The 18,456-nt window shown below is 32.3% G+C and overlaps 1 protein-coding gene across 6 annotated transcripts in view; it reads left to right on the forward strand.

Moving 5' to 3' along the window:
* LOC100167255 (fatty acid synthase) overlaps window positions 1-15,972 on the forward strand; it is a 28,774-nt gene extending 12,802 nt beyond the window's left edge. For 2 of the 6 annotated variants that reach the window (XM_003242669.4, XM_008182178.3), the window contains exons 2-32: window positions 5,110-5,328; window positions 5,419-5,571; window positions 5,670-6,044; window positions 6,115-6,353; window positions 6,417-6,647; window positions 6,715-6,906; window positions 6,969-7,091; window positions 7,180-7,410; window positions 7,468-7,657; window positions 7,741-7,970; window positions 8,083-8,220; window positions 8,296-8,468; window positions 8,535-8,679; window positions 8,784-8,897; window positions 8,962-9,070; window positions 9,242-9,493; window positions 9,591-9,767; window positions 9,849-10,003; window positions 10,164-10,337; window positions 10,405-10,710; window positions 10,815-11,269; window positions 11,327-11,450; window positions 11,868-12,044; window positions 12,115-12,294; window positions 12,352-13,131; window positions 13,235-13,480; window positions 13,681-14,148; window positions 14,234-14,452; window positions 14,513-14,767; window positions 14,929-15,165; window positions 15,246-15,972. In XM_003242669.4, the coding sequence (XP_003242717.1) occupies window positions 5,124-5,328; window positions 5,419-5,571; window positions 5,670-6,044; window positions 6,115-6,353; window positions 6,417-6,647; window positions 6,715-6,906; window positions 6,969-7,091; window positions 7,180-7,410; window positions 7,468-7,657; window positions 7,741-7,970; window positions 8,083-8,220; window positions 8,296-8,468; window positions 8,535-8,679; window positions 8,784-8,897; window positions 8,962-9,070; window positions 9,242-9,493; window positions 9,591-9,767; window positions 9,849-10,003; window positions 10,164-10,337; window positions 10,405-10,710; window positions 10,815-11,269; window positions 11,327-11,450; window positions 11,868-12,044; window positions 12,115-12,294; window positions 12,352-13,131; window positions 13,235-13,480; window positions 13,681-14,148; window positions 14,234-14,452; window positions 14,513-14,767; window positions 14,929-15,165; window positions 15,246-15,362 (7,170 nt within the window). In that variant the 5' untranslated portion in view covers window positions 5,110-5,123 and the 3' untranslated portion in view covers window positions 15,363-15,972. Of the gene's footprint in view, window positions 1-1,182; window positions 1,757-5,109; window positions 5,329-5,418; window positions 5,572-5,669; window positions 6,045-6,114; window positions 6,354-6,416; window positions 6,648-6,714; window positions 6,907-6,968; window positions 7,092-7,179; window positions 7,411-7,467; window positions 7,658-7,740; window positions 7,971-8,082; window positions 8,221-8,295; window positions 8,469-8,534; window positions 8,680-8,783; window positions 8,898-8,961; window positions 9,071-9,241; window positions 9,494-9,590; window positions 9,768-9,848; window positions 10,004-10,163; window positions 10,338-10,404; window positions 10,711-10,814; window positions 11,270-11,326; window positions 11,451-11,867; window positions 12,045-12,114; window positions 12,295-12,351; window positions 13,132-13,234; window positions 13,481-13,680; window positions 14,149-14,233; window positions 14,453-14,512; window positions 14,768-14,928; window positions 15,166-15,245 lie in introns of those variants that run through there. The other 4 variants (XM_008182179.3, XM_029487402.1, XM_001945155.5 and 1 more) reach the window with 3 other exon arrangements.
* The last annotated feature ends 2,484 nt before the right edge of the window (window positions 15,973-18,456 follow it).

The raw sequence follows: 18,456 nt of genomic DNA on the forward strand, positions 1-18,456 counted from the left end.
TAATATTATTATATTAGGTATACCTATTGAATGATATATTTTAAACAATGAGTATTTGAGTATTGCAGATAGCATTAAGCACATAGTTTTTTTTAAATTAATATAGGTGCTTATTAATATGTTGAAATAAAAATGTTTATATGAAATATCAGTGAAGTTAAATCCGTGAACCGTGTATTGTAATAACTAGTAAATATATTAGTATTACATTAGTTTCCTATGTAATGTCTGGTATAAGAAAAAAAATAATGTCACTCAAGAGTTCCCAAAAGTCGAATTCCTTACCAGTAAATAATAATTAAATATACTAATTATTATTTTATATATATCATACTTATTGATAGCATTAAATTAACTTTTTATCTCTTATTTTTATTTAGGATAATAAACTATTTGATGTTAATACGTAATTACGCGCAATCTTAAATGATAAATATATTTTATATTTAAACCGTAATTGCGATTCGTGTAATTGTGATAAATAAAGATCCCACATAATCTAACGAAATAAAATTTACTGGAGCTGATAAAAAATCCAAATGTAAAATTGTTTCCTACTACACAGAAATCAAAAGTTAAAGGAATTTTTATATAAGATAAATCCTCTCCTCTATTGGTTTAAGGATATATTATGATCAAACATTCATACTGCGTATTATCGCACGATTTTGTTGAACTCCATTATTCTGGGGGTGGTCGGACTGGGTTAGGGGAACGGTGGCGGTACAGTGCAGTGGTCGCAGTTTAGGTTTTTGAAATCACTCTCGAAAAGCGTCGTGTTTCGGGTAATGACGAATGCAGAAATGTTTAGCGTGAGTCGATGGGTAGAAAAAAAAATCGAAACGAAGTACAAAAACATAAGCACAAAAATCTGACCCAGTGCTACGTCGCACTACACGATTGTTATTAATTGTTGCGCTCGCCTCTGCCGCCGGCAGATATCGCCTTGTCGTTATATTGACCTTGTGGCGAGACTGCGATCCGATGGCTGTGGCGCAGCGCTATTCGCGGCGGACGAGGATACCAAAGACCCGATGACGCACCGCGTGCGCGTCTAAGCGACTCAATCGTGCGCGTGCGCGCATGCGATCCCTCAACCAATCGGAATGCCCGTTCTGGTATCACGCCACCGACTATCCTCGGGTCACGCCACTTCCACAATTCCATTATAGTTCCACCTCCCCAGCCCCCGCGGAAGCAGACGATACGCGGTAGAAACGGTTTTTTCTTCACTTTTTCTACCAATTTTTTTTTATCTCTTTTCGTTTCACGACCGCGTTAGTATACGCCGTAGTAAAGAAGACTAGCTAAAGCTACTGTACTGCCGAGGTCTGCATCACTGTCGTGTCTGGCGTCCGTCCGAATAATATCGCCAAACAATATTTTAAAGAGTAAACAAACACTATTATAATAATATTATCGTTAAATCTCATGCGTTGATACTTCAATTATTCGCGTGTTCGAATCCAAAGCAATAATACGGTCTTGTCGACGTCTTACAATAATCGTAGTACAAAATATTAGTCGTGTAACGTTGACAGAGCGTCGGTTACGATACGATTAATAATCGCAGGTAATTAATACCGTACGATTTCCACATCCGGCGAATCGAATACGTCGCGAGTTTTGTGAACTTAAAGCCTACACTTGAGAAGTAGTGGTTCGAAGCTACGCGCCGCCACCGTGTCGGGTTAACACACTCCACTCGACTCGACGATCAACAATATTGTATACCTATCTAGTACGACCGAAATGGGTAAGCAGTAACTAATTACAATCGTAAAGATAATACTAATAATAATCGCAATTCATAATTATTATTCATAATAAAGTAACTATGATAATATTGTATTTGTGTGCCACTCAAGAGATTACACGCCGCCGCCTAGTCCTTATCTTTTCGGCAAAGCATTCGAGTGCGATAACAGTCTTGGACGCCGGGTGCCCAGACAATTGCTAAGGGCCAGCCGTAAAAATATAGTTAATACTACGTTTCTTCTCTCTTCGGTCTTCTGAAATTCATTTATTGATTTTTTTTTAGATCTCGACAATATCATGTACTATAACTGTACGTCTATGTACCACTCAATGATATGCTTAGCTCAATCTCGCAATTTACGATCTAGGTAGTACCTACTACCTAAGCCTATAGGTTTATATTACATTTTTTCCAAGCAACTTAAATCAAGTAGTATTATTTTCAGCGGACTGTGGTTGTCAATTTTGTAACTGTTGGAATAATTATCACGTCGTTATTGTGCTGCTATTGAATATTGTAATCTGCTAGTAATTATTATTTATGTTCATTGATCGATTCTCTCGGTACACGCAACCGGCAAGTTATTAATAATTATCATAAATTTAATTTTATTACCTTTAACGTAATTCGATGGTCAAACACTCAAACCGTTGCGATCTGACCGATCCCGGTTATCGCATCGCGTAGGTATTCATGTGCTGCGGCGGTAGATCGATCATCTCTCAGTCTAGTCGCGGAATTTTCATTTAATAAATTCCTCAAAACGAGACTGCAACGAATAACTGCCGATTAGAACCTACTCATTTATTCTACCTCTAATATTACCGGTCTAGTCGGACTGGGTAATTCGACTACTTCAGCACTCTGCATTGCGTTGTGACCGCTACGTAATAAATGCGTAAAATATAGCGAAATCAAATCACCGCTAAACGCACGCTGTAACATTCAACACGTGACACTGATAGATCGAATTTGTATTACCGTGGTTTTGTTACCGCATTTTAACGTTTTTAATTTAAAATAATTTCTCACCACGATTCACCGTACATTATATTATGGCGAATAACGCAGAATCAGTGTGCAAAATGATACTATTACCTACAGATCTTACTTTCCCACCTTCTGATTATTATAAAATGAAAAATAAGATTGTAATATTCGTATCAGACGTATTAAAACGTCTTAACCAAACGGTAGGTACACCGGTACCCACGGGCCACAATATTATTATTACTTATATAATAATACTTAACTATTATTATTATATTCCTAATGGTTTTTTTTAAACACTGTTTCCGTAATTAAATTTACATTTTTATTAATTATTTTTATTCATATTAAACGACATCGTTAAAATCTGAATTTTGCACGATCATTTATAACTTTTTATAATTTGCGACACCTTTCTTGGTTTTTCTCGATAACAATAATAATTCGTACCTCGTAGACACTAAAAAACGTCGAATAATAAAATTTTGTTGACACGTATCAAAATGTTTATTCTTTTTAAATCATACCAGATGTTTGACAAATTGAACAACGCAGTACCTACCTACCTATCTACTTAAAAAACTTTTCTTTATTGATGTTTACGTACGTAAATTGTTGAATTTTCCAACACCTGGTGTGATTATGTAATTATTTAGATACTTGGGTATTATTATTATCTAGTAATTTGTAAACCTATGCATAATATAATATTATTATTTTTAATTTTATGAAAATATAGTTGCAGAAAACTAGTTTTACTTGTTAATTTGGAAAAAGTGGCGTTCACGGCCTACATTAAATGCCTAGTGTGATTTTATTACGACCTTTTTCAAGGTTGTGGATATTTTAAACATCGTAACAAATACATACCTAATCTCGGAAAATCTGTGTACTTAACATTGAAACTTTTAGTAGGTTTTAATAAATTATTATTGTTGAACAATAACCTGATCTAGGCATCTAATTTGACCTTATATTATTAGCAACTATAGAAAAAATAGCTGATGTCGTTTATTCACATAATCAATATTTTGCAACTGTAATGTATAATATTTATAATCTTACAGTATTATTTTTCTTGTATATCGTATTATGTAGTGAACGTGAAATATGAATAATTAATATGGGAGATACATGGGTAGGTGCATAAAATAAATTGTACACTACAAATATTCGCCTGGAACACAATTTAAGAATAGTATATATTTATATTAATATAAAATTATACATTATTATTGGTAATAATATAGTAATCGCGTTTTAAAATATTTAATATGATTCTATTTTCATTAGGTTAGGTACTATAAAATATAGTGTTCCTGTAGTAAATGTTGGTGCCTTCTACTCTAAACACCTAGATGTTTGTTTCTAATGACAAGCTGATAGATTTTACAAATTACAATGTTTCTAATTTTTGTTTTCATAAAACACTGGAGTTATGCTTTAAGGTATGGTAAACAATTGAACAAATTTGGAATTTAAAATAAATTTTTTAGTCGCCTAGTGACCACCTACCCGACAATAAATAAGTAAAGGATTGATATTTTTATCGACTGCCATGTAAACGAAATTTGTTCTTGTTAATACAGTATATATTGTCTATGAATATAAAAAATAAAAATTGTGTCACAAAGTTAATGTATCCGAGTCTGCTGAATTTTGTTTTTTCTAAGATTGTTCTTGGTTTGCGATTGCGAAGTTAGTTTAGGTAGGTACTTAAATGTAAACAAATTATAATTTTCATTTATAGTGATAGGTATAATTTAAGTTGAATATATTTTTTATGAAAATGACAAATTTTAATTAGATGCCTGTGTTTGGTTAAACAGTTTGTTTTATGCAATATTAATTAATATTATGTTTGTAACAACCTAGCTATTAATTATTTATTACATACAGTACCTACCTATATAGTAATCACTCCGGTAATCACTTATGTTCCACTTACCAATATTTGTTGTAAACAATAACCGAACATGATATTTTTATTGTGATTTAGTAATTCATGATTATATTGTTTAAGAACTAAATGTGGAACATTTGCTGCATACTTATCTTCAGATATATTATAATGAGATAGGTATATAGTACCTATATACTATATACTTAATATTAATAGTTGTATCATTATTTAGTGTGGGTACTATACTTCTAACTAATATAAAACCAATTATATTTTTATTACATTAATATTACATTTTATAATTACATAGCGTGAAGGTGTTTTTAATTTTTATTAGATGAGCAAAATCCAGTTTTATTTTATTGTCATTATATAATAATAAAATATTTCATTAATAATTATTGAAAATTTCATTTTATTCTATTATTAGCAATAAATTGTTTAAAAATTATTTCAGTAGCTGAAGGCACAATGCCAGCAAGATTCCCACAGGATAACCAACAACAAACCAGCAATGGTGCTGTGAACGGTAACTCTCCATACTCTGGAAAAGATGAGATAGTCATCAGTGGTATTTCCGGACGTCTTCCAGAATCAAATTCAATCGCAGAGTTCAGGGAAAATCTGTATGCTGGCCTTGATATGGTTACAGGCGATGATCGTCGTTGGCCAGCTGGTAAGTAAAATAGTACATTATTTGTGTTTTATATCAACACGTCACTTTTCAAATAACACGTATTTATGCTTTTAAAATAATTTATTCCAGGTATCCATGGCCTCCCATCAAGAACTGGTAAACTCAAGGAATTGGAATATTTTGATTCCAATTTCTTTGGAGTGCACGCTAAACAGGCTGATGTTATGGACCCACAACTGAGATTACTTTTGGAATCTACTTACGAATGTATTGTGGATGCTGGTAAGATAATTGTTTTTTTTTTTGTTTAATATGTACTCAAACTTATTTAAAAATAAACCACATAAGTTATTATATTTAATATTAATTTGCATGAATAGGCGTGAACCCAGATGATGTCCGTGGAACTAAAATTGGTGTTTACATTGGTGCGTCCAACAGTGAAACTGACGATTATTTGAGTAAACTGCCAGAACGTGTCAATGGTTATGGATTGACTGGATGTTGCCGGGCTATGTTTGCCAATAGAATCTCATACACATTTGATTTTAATGGACCCAGTTTTGCCATAGACACAGCATGTTCCAGCAGTTTAGTTGCAATCTCACAAGCAGTGCAAGCTATTGAAAACGGGCAGTGTGATGCAGCTATTGTAGGAGGCTGCAACTTATTGCTGAAACCTTGTACTTCATTGAATTTTCATAGATTGAGCATGTTATCTCCACAAGGAATGTGCAAAGCCTTCGATGTCACAGGTAAATCAATTGGTATTAATGGTAAGAAAACACATTTTTTTACAAGCATGCATTTTTATTTTTATTTTAGGAAATGGATATGTGAGGAGTGAGGCTGTTGTCACAGTATTCTTGCAAAAGGCTAGTGTAGCAAAACGTAGTTATGCCACTATTGTGGGAGCCCTTACTAACACTGATGGATTTAAAGATCAAGGAATTACATTCCCAAGTGGTGCTATGCAAAACAAACTCATCCAAGAAGTTTATGCTAAATGTGGTGTTAATCCATCTGAGGTGTCATATGTGGAAGCTCACGGAACAGGAACCAAAGTATGGCAATTTGTTTTTAAGATATATAAGTATCACTTTATAACCAATAATGTTTGTATTTAGGTTGGTGATCCACAAGAAGTTAATTCTATTGCTGAATTTTTCACTAAAGATCGTACCACACCTCTGTTAATCGGTTCTGTTAAATCAAACATGGGCCATTCTGAACCTGCTTCTGGTCTTTGTTCATTAGCTAAAATCGTAATTGCCTTAGAATCTGGAAAGATTCCTGGAAATCTTCACTTTGCCAACCCAAACCCTGACATTCCAGCTTTATTAGATGGAAGATTACAAGTAATTTTATATTATATTAGTTATTCAATAAAAAAAGAATTACTTCTTATGTGACTTAAATTTACAGGTTGTGAACAAAAACTGGGACTACAGCGGAGGCTATGTAGCCCTTAACTCTTTTGGTTTTGGTGGTGCTAATGCTCATGTTTTATTGAAGTCTAATCCTAAACCAAAGACTGCTCCAATTCTTAATAATGTACCACGTTTGATTGCCGTATCTGGAAGAACAGATGATGCAGTGAACAACATGTTAAAAAAAGTAAATTTCTTTATAGACTTCAATTTATAATTTTAATTATTAACTATATGTAATTTTGTTAGATTGCTGATACACCATTAGATGATGGGTTTCATGCTTTATTACATGATATCCATGCTAACAATATTAATGGACATGGTTATAGAGGATACACAGTCCTTGGAAAATCAATCTCTGAAGTGACAGTACGTTATTTTAATTTTAAATGTTCTTCAAAAAACTTAAGTTATTTCGATTGCATATATTTTTACAATTGTATAAATGCATTTCCAGGAAGTTAAGCCTACTAAAAGACCAGTTTGGTTTGTTTTCTCTGGAATGGGAAGTCAATGGGCTGGTATGGTTGAAGGGCTTCTTCAATTGGAACCATTTGCCAGGGCAATTAACAGAGCTGCATCTGTACTTCAAGTTGAAGGTCTAGATTTGCTAAGCATTCTTAACTCAAAAGACGAAACAACATTTGACAATGTTCTCAACTCATTTGTATCTATAACATCCATGCAGGTTAGTATTAGAATTAAAAACAAATATTACAATAAATAATTTTGTTGTGTGTTAAAGGTTGCTTTAGTCGATCTATTGAAATCAATTGGAATTGAACCAGATGGTGTCGTTGGTCACTCAGTTGGTGAACTTGGTTGTGCATACGCCGATGGTACATTTAATGCTGATCAAGCAATTTTAGCTGCATTCTGGAGAGGTCGTAGCATTTTGGAATCTAAATTGCCTCAAGGATCTATGGCTGCTGTTGGTAAGTTAAATTTAAATATGTTTATTAATTATTATGGTTTAGGTATACTTCATACTATTGATTTTACATAAAATAATATTTAGGTTTATCATGGGAAGATACTAAAAAACGATTGCCTGCTGACTTGGTCGCTGCTTGTCATAATAGTGAAGATAGTGTAACAGTGTCTGGCCCACCATCAAGTCTTACTGCTTTTGTCAAAACTTTACAAGCCGAAGGAATTTTTGCTAAAGAAGTTAAGAGTTCTGGATATGCTTTCCATTCCAAATACATTGCTGATGCTGCACCTAAGCTCCGCAACAGCTTAGAAAGAGTAAGTATTTGTTTTCATAATTTTTAATCTGTGTATATAATATGTAAATTATATTTAATTCTTTTATTAATTATTTGAAAAATTAAAAAATTAATATTTTGTTTTATAATAGATTTTACCGAATCCAAAACCTCGTACCTCCCGATGGATCAGTTCTTCCATTCCTGAAGCTTTATGGAACACTCCACTTGCTCAAATGAGTTCAACTGCTTACCATGTAAACAACTTATTGGCTCCAGTCTTATTCCATGTAAGATAATTAAATTGATTTTTTTTCATATGTGGTATATCATTTACGAAATTTCTATATTTTTATTTTATTTAGGAAGCTCTTGCTCATGTGCCAAAAGACGCTGTTGTCATTGAAATCGCACCACATGCATTACTTCAAGCCATCCTTAAAAGGGCACTAGGACCTGAGTGCTCTTGTATTGGTCTTACTAAGCGTTCAACAAACCCCGAGGGAAACATTTCTGTTTTGTTATCAGCCATTGGAAAGTAAGTTTTAATTATACAGATTTATGAAATCAAAAATATAATGCTTATAATTTTGATGATTTTTAGACTCTACAATGCTGGAGTTCAACCTAAAATTAAAAACCTATACCCAGCTGTCTCATATCCAGTAGCAAAAGGAACGCCTATGATTCAGTCATTAATCGAATGGGATCATTCTGTTGAATGGTTTGTTTCCGATTTTGTTCAAAAGGTAAATTAAAAGTGTACTTTTACTTGCTTATGAAAACTAAACATTTTTTTTTTATATTAATCATTAGTAGTTAAATTTTTTACTTTTAAAATAATGAATCATAGGAAGCTGGATCCGGAGAATCTGTTATTAAAGTTGATTTAAGTACAGAAGAAGACCAATATTTATCTGGACATGCCATTGATGGTAGAGTATTATTCCCTGCTACTGGATATTTGGTAAGATAAAAATAGTTTTTAAATATCTTGAATTACTTTGAATGTTCAATTGTAATTTTTATAGACACTTGTATGGAGAACTTTTGCTAAACTTCAAGATAAGAACATCGAAGACTTTCCAGTTGTTATTGAAAATGTACAATTTTTACGTGCAACTATAATGCCTAAAGATGGTAATTATTATAAGTTAATATTATATAATATACAATAAGATAATATATAATGAAAGCTTGAAGTACAAATTATCAGATATTAATGTCAAGTACATATGATATAAATTATGTTAGGTTAGGCTTTATAAATTATATCTTGATTAATTTACAATACTTTTCGTTATTTCACAGGAAACGTAAACTTCCTCATTAACATTTTTGAAGGAACTGGCAATTTTGAGATTTGTGAAGGTGGCTCAGTTGCTGTTACTGGTCGTATCTTTGTTCCTGATGACATTGAAACAGAACAATTAGAATTACCTGAACCATATGTCGACGAAAATAATTTATCTCTTAAATCGGCAGACATCTACAAAGATTTGGGATTAAGAGGATATGACTACAAAGGAGTGTTCCGTGGAGTTAACGAAGCTGATAACAAAGGTTATTAGTAAATACAATAAAACATCAGAGTTAAAAATTGTAGTGTAATCCTAGTATAAATAATAATATAATAATTCTTTATGATTTTAAAATTTAGGCATCAGTGGAAAACTGGATTGGATTGGAAACTGGATCACCTACATTGATACAATGTTGCAGTTCTCTATTTTGGGTTTGAAAACTAAAGAATTGTATTTGCCAACAAGAATGCAAAGAGTTATTATTGACCCAGCAAAACATTTGGAATTCATTGAAACCTTACCAGAAAATAGCCGTGAGTGTTTTTAACTTGAAACGTGCATTATCTGTGTATAGTACATTGTTCACAACATTAAATATTTTTACTTTTTTTTAGCCGTCCCAGTATACATGTACAGAGATATTGATGTCATCAAATCTGGCGGTATCGAATTGCGCGGCATGAAAGCAAGTTTGGCTCCAAGAAGACAACAATCACAGGCTTCCCCTAAATTGGAAAAGTACACATTTGTACCATACAATGCTGATAAGGTAATTTTATCAATTCTAAATTATCAGCATTGACTTTTTATTTTGTAAGGTTTTGGTGTTAAATATTAATGCACTGTATATACAACTTCTCGACCTCAGCTATATTTAAAATTCTAAATATTAATAATATAATCAATATTCTTTAATGGTTTATCTACAGGCTTCACCCGTGACAGACGTCTCAAGTGTTTTCGCTGCTTACCTCCAGATTGCCTTGGAAAATAGTGCTGGCGCAATGAAAGTGAAAGTTGTTGAATATGGAGGAGACAAACCATTTGAAGGAATTTATATGCCTAATGTTGTCAACATTCTGGAATCTGAACCCTTAATATCTGTAAGTATTGAAGTATAACATTTTGTGTATAAAAACTGCTCAAGTAACAATTCATTTATTTTTTAAGTTGGATGCAACCTTAGCTACCACTCAAACACAAGCCTTGGCTCCATTCTTGGGACCGATGGAAGTAAAAATGATTGGAAAATCATTAGAAAATGGTCCTATTGAATCTAACGCTCATGTAGCAATTGCGTTTGATGTGTTACAATCACAAAATAAATTGAACAACTTGACAGAGACAGTTAAAGATGGTGGCTTTGTCCTTCTTTCTGAATCCAGTAATGTGTCTCAAAGCCTCATTGAAAATAGTAATCTTGTTTTTATAAGCAAGTTATCTGCTGAAGATAGAACCTTCTATTTGTTGAGAAAGGTAAAGTGGCTATTAAATTAGTTATTCATTAACTCTGTGTAATTAAATCGCGTGCTTAATTATATTGACCTAACTATTTTTAACTGTTTCTATTTGTTATTTAGCTTAGTGAAGAACTACCTGTTAGTGAAGTTATCCAAGTGTCTGAAAAATCTTACGAGTGGGTTGAGACATTAAAATCAGCTCTAAAAACTGCAGAAGCTGACCCGAGCAAGAAAATAGTTTTGTTCGCTCAAGGAGAAGACACTAATGGAATTATCGGTCTGGTTAATTGTGTCAAACAAGAACCTGGTGGTAACAGTGTCAGATCAGTATTCATTAAAGATCCGGCTGCACCAAAATTCTCTTTAACCGCTCCCCTGTATGCTGCACAGTTGAAAAAAGATTTATTGAGCAATGTTTTGAAGCCTAATGGAGTGTGGGGTTCAATGAGACATTTGAAATTAGAAAACCAACAGGATAAGCCCTCGTTACAAGTAGAGCATGCTTATATTAATGCTTTGACAAGAGGAGATTTGAGTAGTTTGAAATGGATTGAAGGTCCCTTGACTTATTACAAGTGAGTATTTATTGTTTAATACTAAAGTTTTTTGATTACAATCATATATAATTTTAGACCGGAATACAACCCAAATACTGAATTGTGTACTGTTTACTACGCACCACTCAACTTCCGTGATATCATGTTAGCATCTGGAAAACTTCCTCCTGATGCATTGCCTGGTGATTTGGCAGGACAAGTATGTTATTACAAGTACATTATTATTAGGATGTCAGTATTCACTGCACTGTAAGTTTTCTATCACTAGCCAATGCACCACATAGACAAAATGCATTCACAGAAAATTTTTTTTGAGTATCTTAGTAAAATCATCTTACATTAATTTGTCTCATGACAATTTAATATCTATTTGAAGTAAAATTTATTTTTTATTTTTAAAGTTCATCATAATAAATAATTATGAAATATAAAACAAATGTTAGATCCCTCTAAAAAACTTCTTAATATGTGATCTTAGACTCTTATGGTGAAAAACAATTATACCTGAATGTTCTATGTTGCATTTGTAGGTTTGATAAATTGCGCTGACATCCTCTTAACAATTTTTATTTATTGACAACATTCAGATATTTTTATACTTTATTATTTATTTCAGGACTGCATTCTTGGACTTGAATTCTCTGGTCGTAACTCTAAAGGTACAAGAGTGATGGGTATGCTTGCTGCTAGAGGATTGGCTACAAGTGTTCTCGCTGATCCTGGGTTCTTGTGGGAAGTACCTAGCAAATGGACATTGGAAGAAGCATCGACTATACCCGTTGTTTATGGAACTGTAAGTCACTGAATTTCTGTTTGCAATAAAGAAGTATAATGACATATAAACATTTCCATTTTTTTTCTAGGCCTACTATGCACTCTGTGTTAGAGGACGAATGAAGCCAGGTAACTCATTGTTAGTTCACGCTGGTACTGGAGGTGTAGGTCAAGCAGCTATTGCTATTGCTCTGCATATGGGTGTTACCGTTTACACTACTGTTGGTAGCAAACAAAAGAGAGAATTCTTGAAAAAAACTTTCCCTAAGGTATAATTATAATCCTATTCCAAAATATTTGTCTATATAATTAATAATTTTTTTTAGTTAACTGATAAAAATATTGCCAACTCCCGTGACACGAGTTTTGAACAACATGTATTGAGAGAGACAAAAGGTCGTGGTGTAGATCTTGTCCTGAATTCATTGTCAGATGATAAACTCCAAGCATCTGTCCGTTGTTTAGCCAAAGATGGCCGATTCCTTGAAATTGGTAAACTTGATTTGTCCAACAACAGTCCACTAGGAATGTCTGTTTTCTTGAAAAATACTACATTCCACGGAATTCTTTTGGACTCTTTGTTTGATGCCAAATCCGAAAGTGAAGACAAGAAAGAAGTTGTAAGGTTGCTAAACGAAGGTATAAAGAATGGCGCAGTAAATCCTCTACCAGCCACAGTATTCACTGAATCTCAAGTCGAACAAGCGTTCAGATATATTGGCTCTGGTAAACATATTGGAAAAGTAGTACTGAAAATCAGAGACGAAGAATCAACAGCAGTTGTTAAACCTGCAACCAAACTAGTAACTTCAATTCCACGGTCTTACATGAACCCAGACAAAACATATGTGCTTGTCGGAGGTCTTGGAGGATTTGGGTTGGAATTAGCCAATTGGTTGATTGTCAGAGGAGCCAAAAACCTTGTTCTGACTGCTAGAAGTGGAATCACTACTGGTTACCAAGCTGCATGCGTTAGCAATTGGAAAGAATCTGGTGTTAATGTATTGATCTCCAAGGCAGATTGTTCAACATTAAAAGGAGCTCAACAATTAATTGATGACAGTAACAAATTGGGACCAGTTGGAGGTGTATTCAATTTGGCTGCTGTAAGTAATTTTAATAAGTAATATTAAAAACAATTTGTTTATGTAAATAATTTGGGTTATTGTTTATTATGATAATTTATAATTGGGAATTAATTATTTTAAGGTATTGAGAGATGCATTCTTAGAAAATCAAACACCACAAGATTTTGAAATTGTGAGCAAACCTAAAGTAATTGGTACTAAAAACTTAGACTCAGTTACCAGGAAGTCTTGCCCCGAACTCGATCACTTTGTTGTGTTCTCATCTGTATCTTGTGGACGTGGTAATGCTGGCCAAACCAACTACGGTTTTGCCAATTCTGTCATGGAAAGAATTTGTGAAGCTAGACAAGAAGCTGGACTCCCAGGGGTATGTTGATATCAATATTATTATTATTAAATAATATAATAATATGTTACGGGGGACGGAGTGGCCGAACGGACTAAGGCACACCGTTGCCTATTTGAATCTCGGTCACGGGCGTGTTAATCAAAAAAATTTTTTTTTAAAATATGTTACCTATTAAAACTAATAACATTTTATATTAACATTTCACTTATTGTTACTAGTTGGCTATTCAATGGGGAGCTATTGGAGATGTTGGTCTTATCATGGAAACAATGGGAGGAAATGATACAGTTGTCGGCGGTACATTGCCACAGCGTATGGCATCATGTTTAAGTGCTTTTGATGTATTTTTGCAACATCCACAACCTGTCTTGGCTTCTATGGTATTGGCTGAAAAAAGGAAGGGTGGTTCTGTTGGTGCCGGACAAGTGAGCCTAATTGAAGCTGTTGCCAATATTCTTGGTATCAAAGACACCAAAAATATCAACGCCTCAGCAACTCTAGCTGATCTGGGTATGGACTCCTTGATGGGTGCTGAAATTAAACAAACACTTGAAAGAAACTATGATTTGGTGTTGAGTGTTGGAGAAATCAGAACTTTAACTGTTAAGAGATTAAAAGAATTGCAAAGTGATGGTAGTGAAGTTCCTGTGGATACACCTAATGGCGTGACTGCTGGAAACGATCAGGTTTGTGCCATTATCCCATTATCGATTGTTATATAAATATTTATTAATATTACTTTATATTAAATTCAAAATGTTCTGTTTTTAGGTTGAGTTCAGTCAAAGTTTAGTTCCTCAAGAAACTGTTGTCAGTATGAAGAAGGAAGAAATTAGCAAGCCTAATGTGTTTATGTTTAGTGCAATTGAAGGTTTTGTGTCAGCACTAGAAGAAGTAGCATCTAAATTACCTTATAATATTTATGGACTTCAATGTACTGAAGATGCTCCAACTGATTCAATGGCGTCTATGGCAAAATTCTTTGTAGCCGTAAGTTATTGTAACTTAAGTGCTTGAAGGAAGAAACTGACGTGTTTCCTTATTTTTTAGAAAATTAAAGAAATCCAAAAGTCTGGGCCATACAACCTCGTAGGATACTCGTTTGGTGCATCAGTTGCGTTTGAAACTGGTGTAGCACTAGAAGCTGCTGGTGACAAAGTCAGCCTTGTACTGTTGGATGGTTCTCCATCTTATGTTTTGACACATCAAAATGCTTTTAAAAACCGTCATTCTGATAACAAAGTAGATGATAGGGATGCTTTTGCATACTTTGTATTACTCTTCAAGGAATTAGACTACCAAGTGGTAAATTGATATTTATTAAAATAATTGTATATCCTTATAATATTATTTATTATTAATTAATTGAGTTAATTGACTTAGTTTAGTTTTTTCTAGTTTTTTTTTACTTTCATAATCAAATGTTTTAAATTATTTCTAAACTGGGAATTTTATTTTAAATTTAGGTCTTTGACCAAATTGCCACTAAAACGACAAAAGAAGAACAACTAGAAGAGGCAGTGAAAATCTTATCTGATTTACCCTTAAACAAAGATGAACTGAAAACTGCAGCTAAACTGTTCCATGGAAAGCTGTTTGTTTCGTTCTACTACAAACCTGAACAGAAATTCAATGGAAGTGTCACCTTGGTTACAGCCAAAGACAATTTTGTATCCCTTGGACCTGATTATGGACTGAAACCCGTATGTATAATTATTATAACTCATACAAACACTTAGTTATAACAAAACTATATATATATTTTTTTTTTTTAATTTTGCAGCTTTGCAAAGGTTCTTTAAACATTCACTCTGTTTCGGGAGATCACAGACAAATAGTGAAAGGTGAATCGGCCAACTCCGTGGCACAGATAATCTCTTCATCATTTCTGTCTAAGTAATGTGGATATCTGACTAAAGCATTTAGGATAAACCGTTAGGCTAATCATTTCATAGGTATGGAAGTAATTTAAATATTTTTTTATACATAAATTTAACAGAATTACATTTTTAAAACCCGCACAAATGATTTTTGTTGCGATCATCATTAAACAAATGAGTGTAGAGTTTATTGTGTTGTTGTAAATGTTTGAAATATTGTTGTTTTTTTTTCGACTTTGTTAGTGCTTGTATCAAAAAAAAGTTTTGTTCTTTTCAGACTTAAGGTTAAGGCTAAAAAACATGCCTATGACACCCATATAAATATATTTATACATATATATATTTATAAATATTTTTTTTGTTTTGTTCCAACACATTCCAAAAAGTGTGTTTATTAGTTAGGAAAAACCATATTGTCATAATATAAGTAATATAATTATTTTGAAATAATTGGACTGTTTATTTTATTGTTTTGCCATACTTTACCCAGATATTTAAAATTTATAAAAAATCGTAATACATTTCAAACGGTAAAGTTTAATTATTATGTTATGTGTCAACAATTAAATATTATATATCATAACTTGTGTATAAATTGTAATTGAAAAGTAAAATAACTAACAAACTTTTGAATTCCACTTTTTGTTAATTATTTGTAAATTGACTATTTTTATTTTCATATTGTATTGATATCATTACATTAATATTATATGTTATTAGGTACATTTATAATTTATGGTTATAGTCTGCCACATGAAAATTGGTGGTTGTACACTCACACCACTTCCTGAAACATGTTCTAAATAGATTTTATGTGACAGCTGCTATGTAATAATTTTCCAAGCTCTTTCATATATATTGATGTCTTAACTTTTTTATATTAAAAAATATGTACAGTTGAGTGCATGGAATGCTACCGTGAGAAAAAGTAGTTAAGGGGATTCGATACCGTGATTTTCTGTTTTTGTCTAACACACATTTTTGATTTTAACTTCTCCAAAAATTGAAGTACCTAGCAGAATTTTTAAGTACTCTTTTTGAATATGACATTTTTAAGAATTTGGGGGATAAAATCAAAAATGTGGGGAAGTCGATTTCAAGTAGACTTGACGACAAATTCAAATCTGTTTTCAAAATTCTTATCGCTTCATTAGATAAATTGGTATGTTTGGCAAAAAACATATCTAAAATACTATGCACGCGTGTGTTAGACAAAAAACAGAAAACCACGGTATCGAATCCCCTTAAGTAGGTAACTGCTCTGCTGTATACAGTAGGAGTTGTGAGTGTACATTATAATTGAGTAGGTCACTACAATGGATGTGTTAAATTTGAATTCAATGATAAATCATTGCATATGGCAAATGATTCTGAGCAGAGATGGTTTGTCAGCTCAATTTACTTTATTATATTATATTACGGTATAAATAGGCAATAGCTTAAAATGAATCTAAATATTTTGAAAATATCATTGTGTACCTATGGTAATGTATGTTGTACATAAATGTTTCAAATCTCCACGAATATATTTGATATTCAACAAAATACTAAAAACGTTATCTTTTGTTTAAATGTCTGTAAATAAGCAAATTATATTTTATATATTTTCAGGTTTCAGTAATACTTGTGAGGAACCTTGCTTTAAATGTTCTGACTTTAGCTTTAAAAATTTAACTTTTTATACATTTGTAACTAAAAAAAAATTTGAAATTCAGCTTATAAAAATATTTTTTATTTATTCACCTATGACGCGTAGGGAATGGGGATGCTCAGAAAACCCGATTGTAGTTCAGATTTTAGTTTGTTATAACTTATAATCTGTGCTAAAGCCGTGGTCACACGTCGGCAGTGTTGGCAATAGGTAACTAAAATATTATCTAGATAGAGATAAAAGATTATTGATAGAAATGTCCTATGAATGTCAATAAAATTATATTTGTTGAGTAAATAAAACTTGAAAATTTAATACAAGGCTCTTAATATATTGTTATTACTTACTATAAAATTTGAAAAATATTTTAAATCCAGTCACAATTTTTTTTATGAGCATTTAAAGTTCAAATGTTGACAAAATACATAAAAATCATCAAAATGTGCAAATTTTTTTGAGTTAGAAATTCATAAAAATGTTTCTTTTTAAAACTAAGATTGGAAAATTCAATATGAGATTTCTTATAAGTTTATCTATCTTTATCAACAAAAAAGTCTACTGAAAACTGAAAAGTCAAATTAAATTTTTATGAACATTGAAAGTTCATATTTTTACAACATTGGATATTCACTCAATTTATCATGTAGCGATTTTGTTGTAATTCTTAAAAAAAAAACTGTAGATGACTGAATGTTTATAATGTTTATTATATAATATGATATCTATTATAATCTGAATAATAATAATTTCATACAATTGTAGTACCTACACACGATATAATTTTTTTTGATACGATAGTAATAGACAAATACCTATACTAAAACGCATTCTTATACCACTGTTTTTTTATATTTAGATGAACAAAATCACGTACTTATTAACGCAAGTAAAACTGATTCTAACTACAACTATAACTTTAGCATAACTATACGACCTGCAGCCACATCTTAATTGTTTGACGGGATATCACTTAACGCGTGAAACCTAAGACCTAACACTAAGTACTGTGTTGACAGCTATTTTAAGTCTGGGAAAAATAATTAAATTATATGAAAACATTACTTTACTTTACTTTAAATACTATATAGTATATAAATACAAAACTTAAAAAAAGTTAAAGGCTTATTCGATAAATTAATAATTAAGACAATTTACTGTCGATATATTACAATATAACTAAACTAGTCCTATTCAATTAAACAGTGTATAGGCACAATCGTCGTCAACAATAAACAATATATTCACCTGCGTCCTATATGCAGCCCGTAGTATTGATGGCAGTGGCGTAGCGAATCATGTTTTTCAGAAGCAATTGCTTCTGGTTTCTGGGGGGTTTTGGTGGGCCATAACCTCATAAAGCCAACATGCACGATCAGTCTTTGAACTTAATTTTGGGTGATATCTCACCTCCCTATTTGAGCATATGAGTATCGTACACATCAATTGGAGTAGGGTGTGGAAGG

This window comes from Acyrthosiphon pisum, chromosome A1 (assembly GCF_005508785.2).
Source record: "Acyrthosiphon pisum isolate AL4f chromosome A1, pea_aphid_22Mar2018_4r6ur, whole genome shotgun sequence".
Classification (NCBI taxonomy): domain Eukaryota; kingdom Metazoa; phylum Arthropoda; class Insecta; order Hemiptera; family Aphididae; genus Acyrthosiphon; species Acyrthosiphon pisum.